Source organism: Arachis stenosperma, chromosome 4 (genome assembly GCF_014773155.1).
Source record: "Arachis stenosperma cultivar V10309 chromosome 4, arast.V10309.gnm1.PFL2, whole genome shotgun sequence".
In the NCBI taxonomy this organism is placed as follows: domain Eukaryota; kingdom Viridiplantae; phylum Streptophyta; class Magnoliopsida; order Fabales; family Fabaceae; genus Arachis; species Arachis stenosperma.
Window position 1 is genome coordinate 132,529,286 of NC_080380.1, and position 25,160 is coordinate 132,554,445.

Below are 25,160 nucleotides of genomic sequence, written 5' to 3' on the forward strand. Positions count from 1 at the left end.
CTGGATTATAATTTGAATCCTGTGATCACGTTTTGGGGGCTGGCCATTCGGCCATGCCTGAACCTTTTACTTATGTATTTTCAACAGTGGAGTTTCTGCACACCATAGATTAAGGGTGTGGAGCTCTGCTGTACCTCAAGTTTCAATACAATTACTATTACTTTCTATTCAATTCTCTTTTATTCTTATTCCAAGATATACGTTGCACTTCAACTTGATGAATGTGATGATCCGTGACACTCATCATCATTCTCACCTATGAACGCACGTGATTGACAACCACTTCCGTTCTACCTTAGGCCGGGCGCATATCTCTTAGATTCCCCAACAGAATCTTCGTGGTATAAGTTAGATAGATGGCGGCATTCATGAGGATCCGGAAAGTCTAAACCTTGTCTGTGGTATTCCGAGTAGGATTCTGGGATTGAATGACTGTGACGAGCTTCAAACTCCTGAAGGCTGGGCGTGATGACAAGCGCAAAAGAATCAATGGATTCTATTCCAACCTGATTGAGAACCGACAGATGATTAGCCGTGCTGTGACAGAGCATAGGAACGTTTTCACTGAGAGGATGGGATGTAGCCACTGACAACGGTGATACCCTACATACAGCTTGCCATGGAAAGGAGTAAGAAGGATTGGATGGAAGCAATGAGAAAGTAGAGATTCAAGAGGAGCACAGCATCTCCATACGCATATCTGAAATTCCCACTATTGATTTACATAAGTATTTCTATCCCTTTTTATTTTCTATTTATTATCAATTATTCGAAAATCCATAAACCAATTTAATCTGCCTAACTGAGATTTACAAGGTGACCATAGCTTGCTTCATACCAACAATCTCTGTGGGATCGACCCTTACTCGCGTAAGGTTTATTACTTGGACGACCCAGTACACTTGCTGGTTAGTTGAACGGAGTTGTGAATTCAAATAGAGCCAATTATTAAATTTCATACAAGTACAAAGAGCATGGATCACAATTTCGTCCACCAAGTTTTTGGCGCCGTTGCGGGGGATTGTTCGAGTATGGACAACTGACGGTTCATCTTGTTGCTCAGATTAGGTAATTTTCTTTTCAAAAATCTTTTTCAAAAATTTTTCTTTTACTTTTCGTTTTTCTAAACTTTATTTTCGAAAAAAAAATTAATAAAAATCCAAAAAAATTAATAAAATCATAAAAATAAAAAGTATTTTGTGTTTCTTGTTTGAGTCTTGAGTCAATTTTTAAGTTTGGTGTCAATTGCATGCTTTAAAAATTTTTCTTGCATTTTTTCGAAAATCCCATGCATTCATAGTGTTCTTCATGATCTTCAAGTTGTTCTTGATAAGTCCTCTTGTTTGATCTTGATGTTTTCTTGTCTTGTGGTGTTTGTTGTTTTTCATATGCATTTTTTGTTTGTTAGTATCCATGCATTAAAGATCTCTAAGTTTGGTGTCTTGCATGTTTTCTTTGCATCAAAGATTTTTCAAAATTATGTTCTTGATGTTCATCATGATCTTCAAAGTGTTCTTGGTGTTCATCTTGACATTCATAGCATTCTTGCATGCATTCATTGTTTTGATCTAAAAATTTCATGCATTGAGTATTTTTGTTGTTTTTCTCTCTCATAATTAAAAATTCAAAAATAAAAAAATATCTTTTCCTTATTTCCCTCCAAATTTTCGAAATTTTGGGTTGATTTGGTCAAAAATTTTTAAAATTAGTTGTTTCTTACAAGTCAAATCAAAATTTCAATTTTAAAAATCTTATCTTTTTAAAATCTTTTTTAAAAATCATATCTTTCCCATTTTTTTCTTATTTTCGAAAAATTTTAAAAATTATTTTTCAAAATCTTTTTCTTATCTTTTATATCATATTTTCGAAAATATGCTAACAATTAATGTGATTGATTCAAAAATTTGAAGTTTGTTACTTTCTTGTTAAGAAAGGTTCAATCTTTAAATTCTAGAATCTTATCTTGTAGTTTCTTGTTAGTTAAGTCATTTTAAAAATTAAATCTTTTTTTTTAAAATATCTTTTTATAAAATTTTTTATCTTATCTTTTTATCTTATCCTTCTCAAAATTTTATCTTTTTCAAAATTTGATTTCAAAATATCTTATCTAACTTCTTATCTTCTTATCTTTTTAAAATTTAATTTCAAATCTTTTTCAATCAACTAACTAACTTTTTGTTTGTTTTTTATCTTTTTCAAAACCACCTAACTACTTTTCCCTCTTCAATTTTCGAAAATACCTCTCTCTTTTTCAAAAATTCTTTTTAATTAATTAATTGTTTTAAATTTAATTTCAAATTATATTTTATCTTTAATTTTCGAAAATTACTAGTTTTAAAATTATTTTCGAAATTTTCCTTCTCTTTTCTTCTTCTATTTAATTATTTAATTACTAACACTTCTCTTCACCTCTCTCCATCTAATTATCCGAATCCCCTCTTCTACATTCTTCTCCCCTTTCTTCTTCTACTAACATAAAGGAATCTCTATACTGTGACATAGAGGATTCCTCTTCTTTTCTTGTTTTCTTCTCTTTCATATGAGCAGGAACAGGGAAAAAGGCACTCTTGTTGAAATTGATCCTGAACCTGAAAGGACTTTGAAGAGGAAACTAAGAGAAGCTAAATTACAACAATCCAAAAGTAACCTTTCAGAAAATTTCGAACAAGAGAAGGAGATGGCAGCCGAACCCAATAATAATAATGCAAGGAGAATGCTTGGTGACTTCACAAAGCCAACGTCCAAGTTTGATGGAAGAAGCATCTCCATTCCTGCCATTGGAACCAATAATTTTGAGCTTAAGCCTCAACTAGTTGCTTTAATGCAACAAAACTGCAAGTTTTATGGACTTCCATCTGAAGATCCTTATCAGTTTTTAACTGAGTTCTTGCATATCTGTGAGACTGTAAAGATGAATGGAGTTGATCCTGAAGTCTACAGACTCATGCTTTTCCCTTTTGTTGTAAGAGACAGAGCTAGAATATGGTTGGACTCACAACCCAAGGATAGCCTGGACTCCTGGGATAAGCTGGTCACAGCCTTCTTGGATAAATTATTTCCTCCTCAAAAGCTGAGCAAGCTGAGAGTGGATGTTCAAACCTTCAAATAAAAAGATGGTGAATCCCTCTATGAAGCTTGGGAAAGATACAAGCAGCTGACCAAAAGATGTCCATCTGACATGTTTTCAGAATGGACCATATTAGATATATTCTATTATGGTCTATCTGAATTTTCGAAAATGTCATTGGACCATTCTGCAGGTGGATCTATTCACCTAAAGAAAACGCCTGAAGAGGCTCAAGAACTCATTGACATGGTTGCAAACAACCAATTCATGTACACTTCTGAGAGGAATTCCATGAATAATGGGATACCTCAAAAGAAAGGAGTTCTTGAAATTGATACTCTGAATGCCATATTGGCTCAGAACAAAGTGTTGACTCAACAGGTCAACATGATCTCTCAAAATCTGAATGGATGGCAACATGCATCCAACAGTACTAAAGAGGTAGCTTCTGAAGAAGCTTATGATCCTGAGAACCTTGCCATGGCAGAGGTTAATTACATGGGTGAACCTTATGGAAACACCTATAACTCATCATGGAGAAATCATCCAAATTTCTCATGGAAGGATCAACAAAAGCCTCAACAAGGCTTTAACAATGGTGGACGCAATAGGCTGAGCAATAGCAAGCCATATCCATCATCTTCTCAGCAACAGACAGAGAATTCTGAACAAAACACTTCTAATTTAGCCAATATAGTCTCTGATCTGTCAAAGGCCACTTTCAGTTTCATGAGTAAAACAAGATCCTCCATCAGAAATCTGGAGGCACAAGTGGGCCAGCTGAGTAAGAAAGTCATTGAAACTCCTCCCAGTATTCTCCCAAGCAATACAGAAGAAAATCCAAAAGGAGAGTGCAAGGCCATTGATGTGATCAATGTGGCCGAATGCACAAGGGAGGAGGAGGACAAAAATCCTAGTGAGGAAGACCTCCTGGGACGTCTCTCAAGCAAGAAGGAGTTTCCTATTAAGGATCCAAAGGAATCAGAGGCTCATACAGAGACCATAGAGATTCCATTAAATCTCCTTCTGCTATTCATGAGCTCTGAAGACTATTCTTCCTCTGAAGAGGATGAAGATGTGACTGGAGAGCAAGTTGCTCAATATTTAGGAGCTATCATGAAGCTGAATGCCAAGTTGTTTGGTAATGAGACTTGGGAAAGTGAACCTCCCTTGCTCATTAATGAACTAGATACTTGGATTCAGAAAACTCTACCTCAAAAGAAATAGGATCCTGGCAAGTTCTTAATACCTTGCACCATAGGCACCATGAGCTTTGAAAAAGCTCTATGTGATCTGGGGTCAGGGATAAATCTTATGCCACTCTCTGTAATAGAGAAGCTGGGGATTATTGAGGTACAACCTGCCTTGTTCTCATTACAATTGGCAGACAAGTCATTGAGACAAGCTTATGGAATAGTAAAGGACGTGTTAGTAAAGGTTGAAGGCCTTTACATCCCTATTGATTTCATAATCTTAGACACTAGGAAGGAAGAGGATGATTGCATCATCCTTGGAAGACCTTTCCTAGCCACAGCAGGAGTTGTGATAGATGTCAATAGAGGTGAATTAGTCCTTCAATTGAATGGGGACTACCTTGTGTTTAAGGCACATGGCCATCCCTCTGTGACAAAAGAGAGTAAGCATGAAGAGCTTCTCTCAGTTCAGAGTCAAGAAGAGCCCCCACAGTCAAACTCTAAGTTTGGTGTTGGGAGGCCACAACCAAACTCTAAGTTTGGTGTTAAGACCCCATATCCAAACTCTAAGTTTGGTGTTGGCACTATACAACATTGACCTGATCACCTTGTGGCTCCATAAGAGCCACTGTCAAGCTATTGACATTAAAGAAGCGCTTGTTGGGAGGCAACCCAATTTTATTTATCTAATTTTTATTTTATTCTATATTATTGTTATTTTGTGTTTTATTAGGTACATGATCATGAGGAGTCACGAAAAAATAATAAAAATTAAAAACAGAATCAAAAACAGCAGAAGAAAAAAATCACACCCTGGAGGAAGCACAGGCTGGCGTTCAACGCCAGTAAGATGCATCTGGCCGGCGTTCAACGCCAGAACAGAGCATCATTCTGGCGCTGAACGCCAGAAACAAGCAACATTCTGGCGCTGAACGCCAGGAATGTGCCTAGAGAAGAAAAGCTGGCGCTGAACGCCAGTAACAAGCATGAAACTGGCGTTCAACGCCAGAAACATGCTTTACATGGGCGTTGAACGCCCAGAATGTGCACCAATGGGCGTCTAAACGCCAGAATGGTGTGCAAAGGCAATTTACATGCCTACTTGGTGCAGGGATGGAATTCCTTGACACCTCAGGATCTGTGGACCCCACAGGATCACCTCAGGATCTGTGGACCCCACAGGATCCCCACCTACTATATTCCCACCTTACCTCCTAATCCTATTTTTGTGATTACTCTTCCCCATGTCACACTTCCCAACACTCTTCACCAATCACCTCAATTCCTCTTCCCAATCACCCCCTTCACCACTCACATCCACCAACTCTTCCCCATAAACCCCACCTACCTTCAAAAATTCAAAACCATTTTCCCACCCATTCCCACCCTAAATGGCCGAACATACACTCCCCCTCTCCCTATAAATACCCTTCCATTCTACTTCATTTTCACACAACACAACCCCCTCTTCTTCCCCTTGGCCGAACCTACATCTCCCCTCTCTACCATATTCTCTTCTTCTTCTTCTTCTTTTCTTTCTTCTATTGCTCGAGGGCGAGCAATATTTTAAGTTTGGTGTGGTAAAAGCATAAGCTTTTTGTTTTTCCATTACCATCAATGGCACCTAAGGCCGGAGAATCCTCTAGAAAAGGAAAAGGGAAGACAAAAGCTTCCACTTCCGAGTCATGGGAGATGGAAAGATTCATCTCCAAAAGCCATCAAGACCACTTCTATGAGGTTGTGGCAAAGAAGAAGGTGATCCCTGAGGTCCCTTTCAAGCTCAAAAAGAATGAGTATCCGGAGATCCGACATGAGATCCGAAGAAGAGGTTGGGAAGTCCTAACCAACCCCATGCAACAAGTCAGAATCTTAATGGTTCAAGAGTTCTATGCCAATGCATGGATCACTAGGAACCATGATCAAAGTATGAACCCGAGTCCAAAGAATTATCTCACAATGGTTCGGGGGAAATACTTAGATTTTAGTCCGGAAAATGTGAGGTTGGCGTTTCACTTGCCCATGATGCAAGGAGATGAGCGCCCCTACACTAGAAGGGTCAACTTTAATCAAAGGTTGGACCAAGTCCTTATGGACATATGTGCGGAAGGAGCTCAGTGGAGAAAAGACTCCAAAGGCAAGCCAGTCCAACTAAGAAGACTGGACCTCAAGCCTGTGGCTAGAGGATGGTTGGAGTTCATTCAATGCTCCATCATTCCCACTAGCAACCGATCTGAAGTTACTGTGGATCGGGCCATCATGATTGATAGCATCATGATTGAAGAGGAAGTAGAAGTTCATGAGGTCATCTCCAATGAAATCTACAAAATAGCCGACAAGCCCTCCACCATGGCACGGCTAGCTTTTCCTCACCTTATTTGCCATCTATGTTACTTAGCTGGAGTTATCATAGAAGGAGACATCCCCATTGAGGAGGATAAGCCCATCACCAAGAAGAGGATGGAGCAAGCAAGAGAGACCCTTCACGGTTCTCAAGAGATGCATGAGGAAGCTCATCATCAAGAAATCCCTGAGATGGCTCAAGGGATGCACTTTCCTCCCAACAACTATTGGGAACAACTCAGCACTTCCTTAGAAGATTTGAGTCACAATGTGGAACAATTAAGGGTGGAACATCATGAGCACTCCATCATTCTTCATGAAATAAGAGAAGATCAAAGAGCAATGAGGGAGGAGCAACAAAGGCAAGGAAGGGACATAGAAGAGCTTAAGGACATTGTTGGACCTTCAAGAAGAAGACGCCACTAAAGGTGGATTCATTCCTTGTTCTTATTTCTTTCTGTTTTCGGTTTTTAATGTTGTGTTTATCTATGTTTTGTGTCTTTATTTCATGATCATTAGTATGTAGTAACTATGTCTTAAAGCTATGAATAAATTCCATTAATCCTTCACCTCTCTTAAATGAAAAATGTTTGAATTCAAAAGAACAAGAAGTACATGAATTTCGAATTTATCCTTGAATTTAATTTAATTATATTGATGTGGTGACAATACTTTTTGTTTTCTGAATGAATGCTTGAACAGTGCATATGTCTTTTGATCTTGTTGTTTATGAATGTTAAAATTGTTGGCTCTTGAAAGAATGATGAACAAGGAGAAATGTTATTGATGATCTGAAAAATCATAGAATTGATTCTTGAAGCAAGAAAAAGCAGTGAAAAAGAAAGCTTGCGAAAAAAATGGCGAAAAAAAATAATAAAGAAAAAAGAAAAAGCAAGCAGAAAAAGCCAATAGCCCTTTAAACCAAAAGGCAAGGGTACAAAGGATCCAAGGCTTTGAGCATTAATGGATAGGAGGGCCCAAGGAAATAAAATCCAGGCCTAAGCGGCTAAATCAAGCTGTCCCTAACCATGTGCTTGTGTCATGAAGGTCCAAGTGAAAAGCTTGAGACTGAGTGGTTAAAGTCGTGATCCAAAGCAAAAAGAGTGTGCTTAAGAGCTCTGGACACCTCTAACTGGGGACTCTAGCAAACCTGAGTCACAATCTGAAAAGGTTCACCCAGTTATGTGTCTATGGCATTTATGTATCCGGTGGTAATACTGGAAAACAAAGTGCTTAGGGCCACGGCCAAGACTCATAAGTAGCTGTGTTCAAGAATCAACATGCTTAACTAGGAAAGTCAATAACACTATCCAAAATTCTAAGTTCCTAGAGAAGCCAATCATTCTAAACTTCAAAGGAAAAAGTGAGATGCCAAAACTGTTCAGAAGCAAAAAGCTACAAGTCCCGCTCATCTAATTATAATTAATATTCATTGATATTCTGGAATTTATAGTATATTCTCTTCTTTTTATCCTAATTGATTTTCAGTTGCTTGGGGACAAGCAACAATTTAAGTTTGGTGTTGTGATGAGCGGATAATTTATACGCTTTTTGGCATTGTTTTTAGGTATTTTTAGTAAGTTTAAGCTACTTTTAGGGATATTTTCATTAGTTTTTATGTTAAATTCACATTTCTGGACTTTACTATGAGTTTGTGTGTTTTTCTGTGATTTCAGGTAATTTTTGACTGAAATTGAGGGACTTGAGCAAAACTCTGAAAAAGGCTGACAAAAGGACTGCTGATGCTGTTAGAATCTGACCTCCCTGCACTCAAAATAGTTTTTCTGGAGCTACAAAACTCCAAATGGCACGCTCTCAACGGCGTTGGAAAGTAGACATCCAGAGCTTTCCAGTAATATATAATAATCCATACTTTATTCGGAAATTGACGACGTAACTTGGCGTTGAACGTCAAGTACATGCTGCTGTCTGGAGTTAAACGCCAGAAAAACGTCATGATCCGGAGTTGAACGCCCAAAACACGTCATAACTTGGAGTTCAACTCCAATAAAAGCCTCAGCTCGTGGATAGATCAAGCTCAGCCCAAACATACACCAAGTGGGCCCCGGAAATGGATTTATGCATCAAATTACTTACTCATGTAAACCCTAGGAGCTAGTTTATTATAAATAGAACTTTTTACTATCATATTATCATCCTGGATTATAATTTGAATCCTGTGATCACGTTTTGGGGGCTGGCCATTCGGCCATGCCTGAACCTTTTACTTATGTATTTTCAACAGTGGAGTTTCTGCACACCATAGATTAAGGGTGTGGAGCTCTGCTGTACCTCAAGTTTCAATACAATTACTATTACTTTCTATTCAATTCTCTTTTATTCTTATTCCAAGATATACGTTGCACTTCAACTTGATGAATGTGATGATCCGTGACACTCATCATCATTCTCACCTATGAACGCGCGTGATTGACAACCACTTCCGTTCTACCTTAGGCCGGGCGCATATCTCTTAGATTTTCTAACAGAATCTTCGTGGTATAAGTTAGATAGATGGCGGCATTCATGAGGATCCGGAAAGTCTAAACCTTGTCTGTGGTATTCCGAGTAGGATTCTGGGATTGAATGACTGTGACGAGCTTCAAACTCCTGAAGGCTGGGCGTGATGACAAGCGCAAAAGAATCAATGGATTCTATTCCAACCTGATTGAGAACCGACAGATGATTAGCCGTGCTGTGACAAAGCATAGGAACGTTTTCACTGAGAGGATGGGATGTAGCCACTGACAACGGTGATGCCCTACATACAGCTTGCCATGAAAAGGAGTAAGAAGGATTGGATGGAAGCAATGAGAAAGTAGAGATTCAAGAGGAGCACAGCATCTCCATACGCATATCTGAAATTCCCACTATTGATTTACATAAGTATTTCTATCCCTTTTTATTTTCTATTTATTATCAATTATTCGAAAATCCGTAAACCAATTTAATCTGCCTAACTGAGATTTACAAGGTGACCATAGCTTGCTTCATACCAACAATCTCTGTGGGATCGACCCTTACTCGCGTAAGGTTTATTACTTGGACGACCCAGTACACTTGCTGGTTAGTTGAACGGAGTTGTGAATTCAAATAGAGCCAATTATTAAATTTCATACAAGTACAAAGAGCATGGATCACAATTTCGTCCACCACAAATCCTAACACAATAGAGGAACAAATCTTCACTAATCAGAACTAGTATTGAGTAACAAGTTACTTTCAAATCCGGGTGGTGGAGGTTTGTAGGGCTCATCCTCCGTACTCTCATACCCATCATCCGAAGATGAACTCTGAACCTCTTCTAACACAGGACTCTTACCTTTACCTTTGTTTCCACCATCCTCCACAATCTCAGGCTCATCAACTGGGTGGTCAAAGTACAGGTAAAACTCATTCGTCTGCGCATTCTTCATTTTGTTCTCACGCATGGCATTAATACCTGCATCCTCCGTTAAGATGTGCAGTCCCAACTCAACATCAGCACTCGTTGGATCATACCAATAAACTGCATTGTACGATTGGTACCCCAAACCTTTGAATAGTGTGATCAAGTCCCCAAAATTCATAAAATCCAGGTCCATTTCGGGAAACTTCTCTACCTTCCCATTCTGATAAATAAGGGTTCCATTACTCGTTCTAACAAAACTACCTCCATGGTGAAAAACTGGCACGACAAACACATCAACCATCTTCCTAAACAAAAACACAAAAACCAATGATTAAATAAGCGTACACTCAAACAGCAATGTCTTCAAACAAAAACCGAAAACAAAAAACAACCAAGAACACCCTAAACCCTAACATTCAATCACTCTCACGGGAACCACGCACATACTTTTTTAGCCACTACTATCACCAAGCACAGACAATCCTTTCGCAAAACAGTTTTTACTTCCATAACCATAGAACCTGAAAATTAACACATTAAGCACGAAATGGATTCTTACCTCCGGTGATGAAGACGGCAAATCGGACAACACTAAATGGTTCTCCCTCCTCAACAACGAATGCGCACCGAAAACTCCTCAGTCTGGGTAGTGATTTTGGAGGGAGAAACAGAGTCTTCTTGGGTTTGATCGTTGGTCTTCTTAGGGCTTAATGTTATTCTCTCTCAACTGTGTGGGTGTAATGGACATTGTACATAACTCAAGGAGTGATAATGCAGTTAAGGGGCACCAATCTAAACGACGTAGTTATGGGCTCCAGGGACTTATTTGTCCACCTTCCAAATGCTCCATCTCACTAACGTGTCACGTTGGCATCCGTCATGCCAGGTAAGACGAAGGGAAGCCACGTCAGACTTTTCCGTTGTGTCTGACGGTGGCTTTTTGACGGAGGGACATATTCGTCCTATTTTCAAGGAGGTCAGGGATTTAAATGTATTTTCCAATGCTCAGGAACGAAAATGTCTGCAGGGTAAAAGGTCAAGGACTTATTTGTCCTTTTTTCAAAATTTAATATAATCAATGAATATAAAAGATAAAAGATAAAAATCAAGATATGCTTTTATTAAAAAATTTTAAGAAAAACATTAAGAAAAAGAACATGTTAAATAAGTTTTACGAAAATATTATAGAAAATTTAAAGTATTAGTAAATAAAATAGTAACTACATTAGTAACTATTAATTAAAATACATAAAAGCATAATCTAAAATAAATAAATATATATATATATATATATATAATAAAAGAATAATTTAAATTAAATTTATTCATTTTATTTCTTGTACATTAAATAATTAATATAATTGATTAGTCATAATTAATGTTGTTCATCCTAGTAGTATAACGTCAATAATAATAAAGGTGGTGGTAGCGTGAAAAGTAATTTTATTCGTAAAAAGTCAAAAGGACAATTTTAATATAAAATGAAATGTTGGGGACGATTTTAAATCTAAAATAATATTGGAGACATATTTAATTTTGATCCTAAATTTTAGGGTCAAAATAATACTTATCCCATACATAATAATAAAATTAAAACTAAATATTATGAATAAAATTAAAATAAAATAACATTTGTTATCTTATAAATTTTTTTAAACAAAAATCATATTTATATACCTTTAAAAATGCATCACTTTAGTAATAAGAGACCTAAAATGCGTATTGCATTCTTGGCCATTTTTCTTTTCGGTAAGGAACTAAGATAAGGTTCGAAAGACCTATATCAAGTGAGATGAATTGAATTTGATACATATTTTATAAAAATTATTATTCATACACTAAAATTAAATATATTTATATATAAATATATATATTTATAAATATATGTAAAATTTAATTTATTTTTAATATATATTTATATTTTAATATATATTTTATATTAATAATTAATTTTAATGTATAAATAATATAATCAATATTTCTTTTTTTTTTATTTATATATAGAGCTAGAGAAAGAAAGTACACGTATCATAGACATATTGAGAGATCAATAACACTAAAAATAATACTTAAATTTATCTTATATAACATAATATTTATAATTTTATACATAAAATATCTATAATTATATATTTATTATATATAAATTTAATAATTAATAAATATTAAATAAAATAATTTTATACTATTTAAATTAATTTTTTTATTTTTCTCAAACATTACTGATGAGAGATAATATGAATACAGATTGACTACAACATTTATTGTAAGATAATAAACTGATGAAGCATGATTTATTGCTATTCAACCATGATATTTAATAATTGTATGAGTATGAATAATGAATTGGCTCCAGCATATCCGGCAAAAATTTGGTATATAGCACCAAAGTCATCAACTTAAAATTATAAAAAAAAATCTCCTCTCTTGTGAAATGTTAGAATTTTTTTCTTTATTTTTAAAATATATTTTTTTATAATAATTAAATACCATAAATTTTAATTTATTTGACTAAAATATTATTTAATAATTTATTATAATTATATATATTAGTAATAATAATATAAAATATATATTTATTATTAATATAATAAATTTAATTTAATTTTAATATTTTAACTTGTTACAAAATATTTAATTTATATTTTTTATATATTTTTTAATTAATGACAAAATATTAAAAATACAAAACTTATTACTTTAAAAATAAACATATTATTATTATTAGACTAAAGTAATAATTAGATCCCCGGAAATTTTGTCTTCGTACTAATTAATCATTGAAAAAAAATATCAATTAAGTCATCCCGGATAACAAACAATAGACATATATATTCTCCCGAGGATTTTTGAATTAAATATTTTTATAATAAGTTAAAATATTAAAAATACACTACAGGAAACATCGTTAGAATCGACGGCATAAACTGTCACTTTTTAATGTATCGATCTTTTAAAATTCTAATAAAATCGAGGGTTTGCTGGACCGTTGATAAGTTTTCAATAAAATTAACACCATTTTCGTTTATAACATGAGTTTAATATTTTTATCTATTCAGTAAAATCGACAAAGTTGACGTCAATAATATTATATAAAATCAACAACACGACTGTTGATATTTGATACATTAAAATTGGCAAAGTGACCATCGATTTAATTATTAAGATATCAAAAAGTATGTCATCGAGTTTTTTATTTTTTTTTTTGTCTATTTTAAATTTAAAAAGTGACAAGAGTGTTGTTGATTTTAATAGCCATTTTTTTATTTGAAAAATAGTAGACATTTAATGCAAACAAACTTTTAAATATAGAAATAAAGTTTATACTAAATATTATATAACGAGGTAACTAAACTTTTAAATGTAAAAATAAAATGGGTTAAGTACTTTTTCATTCCTAAGATCTTGAGTCAAAATCAAAATCGTCCCAGTCTTTTTTTTGTATTAAAATCATCCTCAACTTTACAAAACGTTATAAAATTATCCTTTTGTCCATAAACAATATTTTTCTGACTATTTTACCCTTAAAAAATTCCCTCTTTCTCCCCACTAACTCCCAACCCCCTTCAGCATAGTTACCGAGCCTTTTTCTCTCTTTCTTTTTCCAAACTTCTACTCTCCCTCACCAAATTACCTCTAATTAAAGTTAAGAGAGAAAGAGAATCCTGGAGATGCTTGGCATCGAGATGGGTGATAGGATAAGTGGAATTGGGGTGGAAAGCATTGTGATCAGAGGAGGGTGTTCGATGGGAAGGCCTTCGAATTCATCCTCGTCCAGAAATCAAAGGTGATGGGCGCCAATTTTGGGAGATCAAAGAGTGTGGGTTTGAGATCAGGTTGGGAATCGATGGGGGTAGGAATAGTGAGGTTAGTTGTGAGAGGTTAGGAAGTGAAGAACAGAGAGTGGTGGGATCGATAGAAGAGTCTTCAAGTTTGTCATCTTCAGCTTCGAATCCGTCGACATGGCAGCGTTATAACGTGTTCTGGGAAGGGAGAGGCACCGCTTGTAGTGGCTGCTGGCTTTCGGCGAACGGCGACGGTGGGTGGCAGTTGGAAGGAAGAGGAAGAAGAAAAGAAGGGGAGGAAGAAGGAGGGTAGAACCGGTGCACTAAGGATGGCAGCAGCCAGAGGTTGATGACAGTAGGTTCTTGCACCGTCACTTCCTTTCTCTTCTTTTTGTTCTTCTTTTTTTTTAAGAACATAAATTGATAAACATAATTTCTTTCTTTTAAATTTTTTTAATTTCTATTGCTGCTAATTTTGGATCTGAAGTTTCAGTTGATGATTGTTGAATTGTTGTTAAATTTGAAATTTTTCTTGATTTATTTTGTAGATGTTGTTGTTGCTGTTGTTCATTTTGTTGTTGCTACTGTTGAAAGTGTGTTGATGTTGTTGGATTTGTTGCTAAATTTGTTGTTGCTGTTGCTGAATTTAGTTTGTGGGTGGGTGATAGTGATTTAGAGAGAAAGAAGGTGTGATGGTTATGGTGGCAATGGTGATGGCCATGAAGAAAGGAAGAGGGAGAGGAAGAGAGATGCGTAGGGATGATGAAGATGATGCAGAAGTTAGTGGTGAGGGTAAGAAGGATTTTTTGTATTTTTTAAGGGCAAAATAGTTAGAAAAATGTTGTTTATGGACAAAACGACGATTTTATAACATTTTGTAACTTTGAGGATGATTTTAATACGAAAAAAAGGTCGGAGACGATTTTGATTTTGATCCAAGACTTTAGGGACGAAAAAAATACTTAAACCAAATAAAATTTATACTAAATATTAGATAATAAATTTACAAACTTATCAAAATAGTAAATATTTTTTTAACATAAAAATTTAAGACGACATAAATAATTAAACTTAGACTTATATTCTTTTAAATTTCAATTCATTAATAATACAAAATATTCAAAGTAAAATAGAGTAAATAATTCTACTCGTACTCGTCTAAATAGTTTTCATCTGAATCATCAAGATCATTAGAATTATCCTCCATCTAAAAACTCTATAGCTATTCTGGTATCTGCAGAAGAAGCGAGAGATATGTGTGATGATTGTTCATTTGCTATACACATATATGCAGAGTAAATTTCCATGGTAGTCCTTGTGATTTGTGTGATTACCCAATGTAGTCCTCAAGATCCCGATTTTCCTATTGTAGTCCTCTAGATAGAGCTCCGAGTACTCATAGTGGTCTTTGGACATATTTCTGGTGATGAATCATCACTGGAGTGCTTACGTAGCGTCATTTTGCCACGCTGGTCCCTCCCACTATACCCACATTGGTCCCTCACAGTTGGTGTTATTGTACAAAGCCCCACTCCTGCATGCTTCGCTCTCCCTCTTCCTCACGTTCTTCATTGCATTTTTCAAGCTCCCAATTCTCTTCCTCTACACTCTCCAAACCTACATCACCCCGATGTACAATCCTTCACGTCCAACAGCCTTTGTGCTGCCATTCGCCGCTCTAGCTCCCCCGAAGGCCCTGCTCCCGACCACAGAAAGCGGCCCAAGAATAAGGACAAGCTCAATTTTGACGAGAAGAATGCCCAGATCTTCAGGCTCAGGCTCGATCATGCTCACCTTCAATCCCGCCTCTACATCGATCAATACTACGTTGCGTTCACCGTCTCCTTCGTTACCCTCTCTTCCCTCTTCCTTCACTCTTACTTGGATTCCGATACCAATTCTGGCTTCTTTGTGAGTGGTGCTTTTGTTCCGATTCTGTTGTCAAGTTTGAGCATTTACATGTGGGTCATGATGCTTGCAAGGCTCACTTTTCGAGAGATCCGCATCCAGGAGATCTGAGAAGCAGCTCAGTGTTCTTTTTGGTGTTTTCGGGATTTTTGTGGGAATTTTGGGTTTGGATCACACCTTTTTATTACTTTTAGACCTCCATCCTTTATGCAAACCAACTATTTGTTATATTTATTGCTTTGATTTGGAATAAGCTTTTAGCTGAGATTTTCGTGGATAGTTTGGGGAATCCTTTCTTTAACCATAGCATATTGTTGGCAACTATACACTTTATGACTTTTGGTTCAGCTGCATGAAGTTGTTTCTAAAAAAAGGTACAACAGATATGTGGCGCTTGCTCAAGCAGCATTTGGTGAATTTATTTAATATAATTTATTTATTATATCACATTGTTATGTAAAGTTGCATAATTAACAATGCAAGAATGCTTTACATATAATTGATCCTCAAAAACTATGTTGGGTACTCAAACCAAATTAACTGAAGATTCATATATATATATATATATATATATATATATATATATATATATATATAGGGGTATGGCTTGCTCTATTCCCAACTGTTTATTTATCAGTAGAAACTGCAACTGCATTGATCCTTATAGGAGGGAAAATCATGAAACTCTTCTTTTAAATAGTTTGTGGTCTAACGTATACCTCAAATTCTTTAATCACAGTGGAGTGGTACCTGGTTTTCACTTATCTATCTATTGTCCTGTCTCAGCTTCCAAACCTTAATTCGATTGCAGGGCTCTCACTCATAGGTGTTGTGACAGCGATCACTTACTCCACCATGGTTTGGGTTCTATCTGTGAGTCAACAAAGGCTACCCTCCATCTCTTATGAACCTTTGTCATCGCCATCATCTTCTGCATCTTTGTTTCTTGCCTTGAATATTCTTGGAATCGTAGCATTTTCTTTCAGAGACCACAATTTGACACTAGAGATTTAGATACTAATAATGCCTTGCCATAAACTTTGTCTAATTAAACTTCTGATTTTTCTCTCTTTAGTTAATGAAAATATGAGTTTTTCTTCTTTTTCAGGCTACAATGCCATCGACTTTTAAGCACCCGGCTCGGGTGCCAATATGAAAAGGTGCCAAGGTTGCTTATTTCTTCGTTGCATTGTGCCTCTTTCCTTTAGCTTAGTTAATGGATTATGGTTGATTTTTTAGGCAACTGCAGAATTTTAAATATAATTGAGTTATTTGTAGTTGTTTATCAAAATTTGGGGATTTAGGGTTAAATATAGTGGGAGGGATTAATGTGGGTATAAATTGGAAATGAACCAGCTCAGCTAGCCGTTGGAGTCATCCAGTGTGGCAAAACAACGTTACGTAAGCGCTCCGATAATGACTCATTACCAGAAATATACTCATAAACTACTGAGTACTCAGAGCTCTATTTGAAGAACTACAATAAAAAAAATTGGGATTTTGAGAATTACATTGAATAATCACGTGAATCTTAAAAATTACTATGGAGATTTACTCAATCATGTACTGTTGAACCAAATTAATATAGGATAAAAATGAATTTTTATGGTATTTCCTTTCTAAAATTTTATGGAGTTTCAAATCTCCATACAGGAAGAGATAATTGTAACCACCACATTTGTAATTTACTAATGATAAACACAATTTTAATTTTGAATTCCTTAATCCACTTCCCTCCCACGTTCCATGACTTAGTTTCATGATCCATTTATTATGTTATGCTTCATATTAAATTAAATTAAACTTCTTTATTTGAAAACTCACCTTCAGCCTTTTCTTCATTGACATTTGACAGTCACATCCTCACACAACACAAAACGCAATATCTGCTCTCAAATCAACACCGATCTCCGCCGATGGCGCCGCCCATCGCAGCCTACCTCGCGGTCTTTTTTGCTTTGACCACCGCCGTCTACGCTGCAGCATCATCCAGCGGATACCACAACCACACGGTGGGCGGCGCATCCGGATGGTTGTTCAACTCCACCACGAGCACAGCCGCCACCAACTACTCCTCTTGGGCTTCAACTCAAACATTCAACCTCGGCGATTTTCTCAGTAAGCTCAATCACACTCTCCATTTTCTTTTCTCTCTCTTTTAACGTATGAATACTGCTTCGTTTTTGACAAAAACAAAAGGGAAAAAGAAAATTAAATTGATTGTTGAAAGTTAAAACTCGATGAAGTAATAATAATTACTTAATTACACATTTCTATCTGATTATCTGATTTGTTTTAAGTTCCAACCAAACGCAGCAATGAATCTGATTCAATTTTTAATTCTTATTTTCCAATTTTATCAGTTTTCAAAACGAACACGAATCAAACGGTGGTTCAGACCTACAACGAGACCTCTTACCTGAGCTGCAACGCCGACGACTTCGACAACGGCACCTTCGTATACGATAGCGGAAGCAGTAGTTTCAGCCAGGCGTTGACCATTTCCGTTCCGTTGACCGTCGTCGGACGCAACTATTTCTTCTCCGACGCCGCCGACGGCCTCCAGTGCCATCGCGGCCTTGCCTTCGAGATCAATGTCAACCGCGGCCAAGGCCTGCCACCCAGCCTCAACCAACCGCCGCCGCCGCCCTACATCGAGCCGCCGGGTCCTGACGCCGCCGAACAGTCTCCACCGTCCACGGTGACGCTGGCCCCTACTGGAGGCACGTCACCTCTGCGCGTTAATGCGCTCGTGGCTGTTTGTGGCTTCGCAGCGGAGATCTTGATACTGTTACGGTGAGGAGTAGTTGGATTACGGTGGGTGCGCAGCATTTTATCACTTTTCTTTTCTTTTATTTAGTTTCTAAATTTTACACTGTTTCTAGTTACTATACGGACATTCTGGATTTTCATTCACGGCCTTAGTTAAAGGTTTAGATTGCAACGGTGAACAACCACTCAACTTCATTGCAAGCTCTACACCAAATTATCAACCATTACCGCTAAATAATGTAATTACATTCTGCCATTTCTATCATAGATTCAAACTATCCATGGTGGTTGAAGCTTGTGTTTAGCTTTCCGCGGGAACCAAACAAAACCAAATTTGAAGCATTGCGTGCTGCACCATACATTGGATAATTTGTATTACAATCCATTTAGGAAATCAATTTTCGTTGTTTTTCTTTTTAGATTGTCCTTTTATTTTTTATTATTTTTGTCCAACACTTATAGCTATTAATTCAATTATTAATTTAACCATCTAATAACTTATTTTTTATTTACATTTTTAAATATTATTAATTAACTGACAAAAATAAATAAATTTTACTAATTTTTTAACATTTTTCTTATCCGATCCCTTTATACATCTTTTTATTTGTTATAAATAGAGATTGAAAAAATGTGTCTGTGAATTCCTAAACATTATACAAATAAAAAAATATAGATAGACAATAAAAATACTAAACAATATGAATAATGGATATATCGAATATTCATTTTATTAGGTGTGCAAATAATTATTCTAATATTAAAATTTAGGTAAATAATTTAAAAATATAATGTGTTTTGATTTGATTGATAATTATTTATATTATTCAAAAAAATTATTAATTACCTAACACAACCTTATACACATAGTCAAATATACATATTGCGCTAAGCTTCACCTAATCCACTAATCATATATCATACTCTGGCATTGATTCTCATGTATTTTTATTTATTTATTTCTTCAAATTCCAAACCTTAAACTTTTATTTTATATATATTGTTAATCTAAGTAAAAAAAAAAAACAATAATACTACAAAATCAATAGATTTTATCATTTTGAATCATCAGTCAACGTTAGTAATTTTGCATATAAATTTAAACAAAGTCTAAATGCAACATAATCTTAAAAACTAAATACAGACTAAACATTGGTTAGAATTTGTTGAAATCTACCGCATTGAGACCTTCCCAAAAAAATATACTTGTTTGGTAATTATTTATATGTATGGTAAATATAATTGACAAGAGATTGGCAAAGGATGAAGATCATCAATGGAAGTACTCGTCATGTTTTGTGGCGCAATGATGGAGCATTTAGGTTCTAAATAAAGCAGGCAATGAGAAAATGAGGGAGGTGGAAATAATAAATTTTGACTCGTTGAGATATGTGCTTAAGTGGCTGTCAACCAAGATATAATGGTGGCCTTAATATTATTATACATTCGAGACGAAAAATCATTGGTTATCGACACAAAAAAAATTCTAGTTACGATTAAATTTATTACGCAGTGTTTCGATCTACCGAATCATGGTAAGTAAGCCTCCTAAGAAAATAGAAAAAGAAGAAAAAAAAGAGAAAATTTAATCTCTTTAGTTACTCATTTTTCTGTTTGGCAAGGGCAAGTTTCTAGAAACCAAAAACACTAGACAAGCACCAAATTTTTTATAGCTTGAAGTGAGAGACACCGGGCCAATTGAAAAAGGATGTTACTATATGCTTCATGAAGACTAAAGACGAAAGAATTATTTTCTGGAGACACTTCATCATGCTGGTATCAAAGTATTTTTTCTTTTTCTCGCTAAAGACTACCATTTCAGATATACATGTACGTGCTGTGATCGATGTATTGAACCCAATGCAAATCTATTAGGCCAGGTACATTTACGATGAGCTCATTATAGGGGTTGAAAGGTTTCAAAATGTAGGGAAGAAGACAGTGGATGGTTGTATGTGCGCGTTACTGATTAGTTATAAATTCCTAATTTTTTAATTGTTATCTGTTAGCTTATAATATACTTTAATGATACTTACTGCTATAAGTTGCAGATAATATATCTCAATACTAATAAGAATAAAAATTTAGAAAAATACAATGGAAGAGAAACGTGGATTAGAGATTGGACGCTTGTAGATCTGAAGACAATAGATAAAGAGAAAAGCACATGGTATTCGGTAAGTCATAGAATAACTATACATTTTCTAGGCTTTGAATCCTCTAAATTTTGAATTTCACTTTAGAGTATAAACTGTGATCTTTCACCATTTATTTTTTAGGTAGGACCAAGAGAAAATATGAGAGAGAAATCATTCAAGGGTGAGTGATCACACTTTATCCTCTAAAGTGAAAATTCAAAATTCGGAGAATCCAAATTCCATTTTTTAAGAGTGTTAACTATGAAATATATGTTTACGTGATCACCTCTTTTATGCTCCAATGAAATAGAGCTTAAATATTGTTCACTACAGAGTCTTCTAGAATTCATGGGGATGAAGACTGCCCTATCAAGAAAGCACATCGTGTATCCAAGAAAAGATGTATTAGGAGGAAATAAAGGTGTAAGTAGAAGACATATAAAAGGCATGTTAATGGTATTCTAGCGTTAATATGTAACACCCTAACTATCAAAATGTCACGCTTCCGGATGTGCTACTTTGATAGCTCGGATATTACGATGACTCTTAAATTATTTATTACTAAAATATGAGCCTATTTAAAAACTTAAACCGAATTACTACTCAGAAGACTTTAAGTAGATAACTTACATACATACAAATATTAATACTTACAAGGGATACATACATACATACATATATATATATATATATATATATATATATATGGATACATATTATTAATTTTACAAGCATTACATAATCAAATACCTATCCCTCTTATAAAAGCTCGTAAAGGTAAAAGGCGAGGGAAAAAGTAAATAAAAACAAAACAGCATTATCGACTAAGCGAAATGCAATACGACCCTTCGTGAGCTTTTTCATCCGTCTCCTGGAAAGATAAAGCTGTAAGGGGTGAGAACCTAACCACACGGTCTCACCACAGAGTTTCAGAATTGTCATAATAACATATTTTAAGCGAAATCTATTTTTAAGCTTAGTGATTATTGTTTGTCCTTTGAATCTTTTAAAAACTAACAACTAGTCATCCAAAAACCCTTGTTGAAAATCAATATTTAAACATTCAGAAATCCAAAACCTTTCTTTTGTTATAAGAAAATCTTAGTCAGAAACTAACCACGCAATCAATCAACACAATCATCAATTCAGCACCAAAGCTCATTCTCAAAAGTAGCACACCAGGACAAACACAGGCGAAACAGATAAGAAAAGCACAGGTTTAGATAGTAGTTAATAACAGTTTAACAACTAAGCAAACCAAAACGAATTCAAACCCAAATAAAGCATACAAATGCATATGATGCATGCCTATCCTATGGCTAATGAGTTCATCTGTCAGTTATACAGGCAACCCGACAAATCCGGTTTGCTAATCCTTTAGACTGTCCCCTGACGTGCATCCCCATGAGTCTATGCATAGCTTTTTCTCATATATATATATATATATATATATATATATATATATATATATATATATTAAATCGCTCAATGGAGGTACCATTACCGGGAATTCATAAGTGCCCGGTCATCCTTACGTCGTAGGGTCAACAGAGTATCGAGTTTCAACCTAGAGCAAGTGGTCGCAAGCCACTGTGTCTACCCACGAAAACTCGTGTTTGAGATAATTCAAATTCATAAGCCATATGAATAATTCATTCAACATTCATCAATATCTAATTCTTTCTCAATATCATCATCATTCGTCAATCCATATCTCATTTCCAAATTCATTTAAAAAAAATCATATTCCAAAATCAGTCCTCATCATCCTTCTTTCCATTCCGTTCATCAACAATCCCAATTCAAAACATAATTCTTTCGTTTCTAAATAAATCAATTTTAAAACAAATAATATTTGAAAACGAATCTTTTTAAATAATTACTTCAAACGAAACGTCTAATTTTATAAAATTTTGTCAGCATCTCCTCTAAAACTCGAACTCTGCCACCCTTTTCGAGTCCCATCCAAACATTTTTCAAACCCTTCCTCAACAATTTCCAAATCTCAATAATTTCTTCCAAAATCCAACCAGTTCTAATATCAAATTATTTTCAAATCCAATTATTTTCAATAATAAATCTTTTTCAAAATTAAACCAGCCTAAACACTAAATCATTTATAAAATTAAACTAATTCAAAATTAAACCGCTTCCAAAATTAATTCATTTTCATATCTCAAATAATTTCCAAAGCCGGTTCATTTACATTATCAAAATAACTTCAAAACCAAGAAAACCACTTTTCATAATAATCAACTGAATAACTTTTCAAAATAATTTCATTTCAACAATCACACACCACTCAAGCAATCAGTCATTCAGTCCAGCAAACAACCACATTTTTAAGACAATCATAATCACAAACATAAAATAACTTTTAAGAAAACTCCTACCTCGACAAGCAAACCCGCAACCAAACGCGTCGGAGAATTCCTTTTCTCCTCGGCTTGAAATTGAACGGCATCGAGTCTGACTATTTCCCGCATCCGTAACATCCCCAAAAGCGCCACTCACAACAAAACTTGATCTTGAGATATTAACGTCGTGTAAAATTCAATAATCTATAACAGAACATCAACTAAAAGAATTCGGAACAAGGAATGACTTACTAGGCTTACGAATAATTGAGCAACGGCATCTCCGGTGATGACGCAGCAGCTTGAGGCCGCATGCAACAGCCATTGAACTCAGCACGCAAGACTCGGAGCTCGACCCTACGTTACCAACATCTTAGAACCTTTAATAACTCATAACAGATTATCAATTTTAAAGATTTCAGAACGAAATGCTTATCGAGTCAGAGGATCCAGCGGTGGTCTCCGGCGACAGAGGCAAGGCACGAACCTCCAGCAGCGGCGGTGGAGACAGCTTCATGGACGGTGACACGGTTCGACGATGGGTCAGGCGCGCATCTCCTCCCTCCGTGGCTGAGCTCTCGCGGTTCTGTTTCCCCCCTTGCGTGTCCTTCTCCCATGACGGAACAGAGGCGGCGACGGCGAACGACAGATCTGACGAATGAGAAGGCAGCGCGAGCTCCCTCTCTTTCTCTCTTCGTGGGTCTGTCTTCCGACAGTGGATCGGCGGCTCTGTTGTAACGACGTGGCTGGATGGGACAGCGGCCTCCCTCCAGCGGTGGCGACGGGACGCGAACAGCGATGGCGACGAGGCTAGCTCTATGGTGCTGCATCTTAGGGACGGCGAGGTGGTGATAGCTCACGAGGATGACGTTGACAGGGCTCCTTGTGACGGTCCCGGTCCTCCTTCCCTCGGCGGCGTCAACGGCGACGGTGAGTCTAGTGCCACTGGTGCAGCTCCCCCTCTATTCCGCTCCTTTTCTCCCTTTCTTTTCCCCTTTTCTCCTCTTCGCTCCCTCTGTTTCTTTCTTTCTTTCTTTTTTTTTATTTGTTTTCAGAAGAAGCTGAGTATTAGGTTTTTGGGAAGGGATGGCAGTGGTGAATGGCACTGAGGCGGTGGGGTAAAAGGGTTAGGGTTTTCAATTTGGGAATTAGGGTATATAGTATTAATTAAAAATCTAATATAATCCCTTAAAATTATTTTTAAAAAAATATTTTTTGATTATCAATTTGCTAATTTATTTTTAATCAAATATTGTAATTTAAAATTAGAGGTAATATAATTAATTTTCTTTATTTATAAAAATTAAAGTATTAAATTCTAAAATCTCAATTATTTAAACTAAATCATATAAAATTCTTAACTGCTAAATTTTAAAATTTAAATATAGAAAATTATTCAATAATTATAAGATAAAGTAAAAATTTCAATTTGATTATCAAAATTTGATTTAATTACATCCGATAAAATAATTTCCAAAAATAAGGTCTTTAACGAATAAATAAATTGAAATTAACTATTAATAATATTTTTCGAAAATTCTGGGTCTTACATAATACGAATTACAATAGCTAATATTCTTCTTTTTGATTCGCCATTATTGGTTTGCTAATAAATTGATTCTAATTTTCATATTTGTGTTGAGAATCATCTTCTTGTATTTATAATTTTTGTAATTTGGATGTTATGTATATTTAAGAAAGGATGTTATATGTATGACCTTATAGATGTTAAACTCATGAAACTGCGAGTGTTATTCTTCCTCTTTTACTTTATTCTACACTAAAACAGTTTGGAAAAACTTTTGAATTGAAACTGTAAATAGATTTAAGAGTACTAACTTTACTTGATCAGGTTAGATTTGTGTTAGTTCCTTTATTTTTATCTCCCGCTTATACTCACCCTCAAATTTATTTAAATAGAAAGCGCATTTGTGTATCAAGGAAGGGATGCCTTGGGAGGAATCCCAACTATAAGAAGAAGACTTGTAAGGGAATGCCCATGAAGGATGAGTCTATGCTTGACACACAGCTAGAAAGGTAGCAGATGATAAATTTGATGAATGTCCTTCATATAAAAGGCAAGTTAATGGTATTCTAGCACTAATACGAATTAGAATAGATAATATTCTTCTTTTTGATTCACCATTATTGCTTTGATAATGAATTGATATTGATTTTTGATATTTTTGTTGAGAATCAGCGTTTTGTA

General features: G+C 35.4%; 1 protein-coding gene across 1 annotated transcript; it reads left to right on the forward strand.

Moving 5' to 3' along the window:
• Positions 1 to 17,509: 17,509 nt before the first annotated feature.
• On the forward strand, positions 17,510 to 18,922 carry LOC130976291 (early nodulin-like protein 18). The gene is made up of 2 exons (XM_057901113.1): positions 17,510 to 17,802; positions 18,048 to 18,922. Exons 1-2 carry the CDS (start codon positions 17,601 to 17,603, stop codon positions 18,482 to 18,484), a joined length of 639 nt encoding a protein of 212 aa, XP_057757096.1. The 5' UTR covers positions 17,510 to 17,600; the 3' UTR covers positions 18,485 to 18,922.
• Positions 18,923 to 25,160: the final 6,238 nt, after the last annotated feature.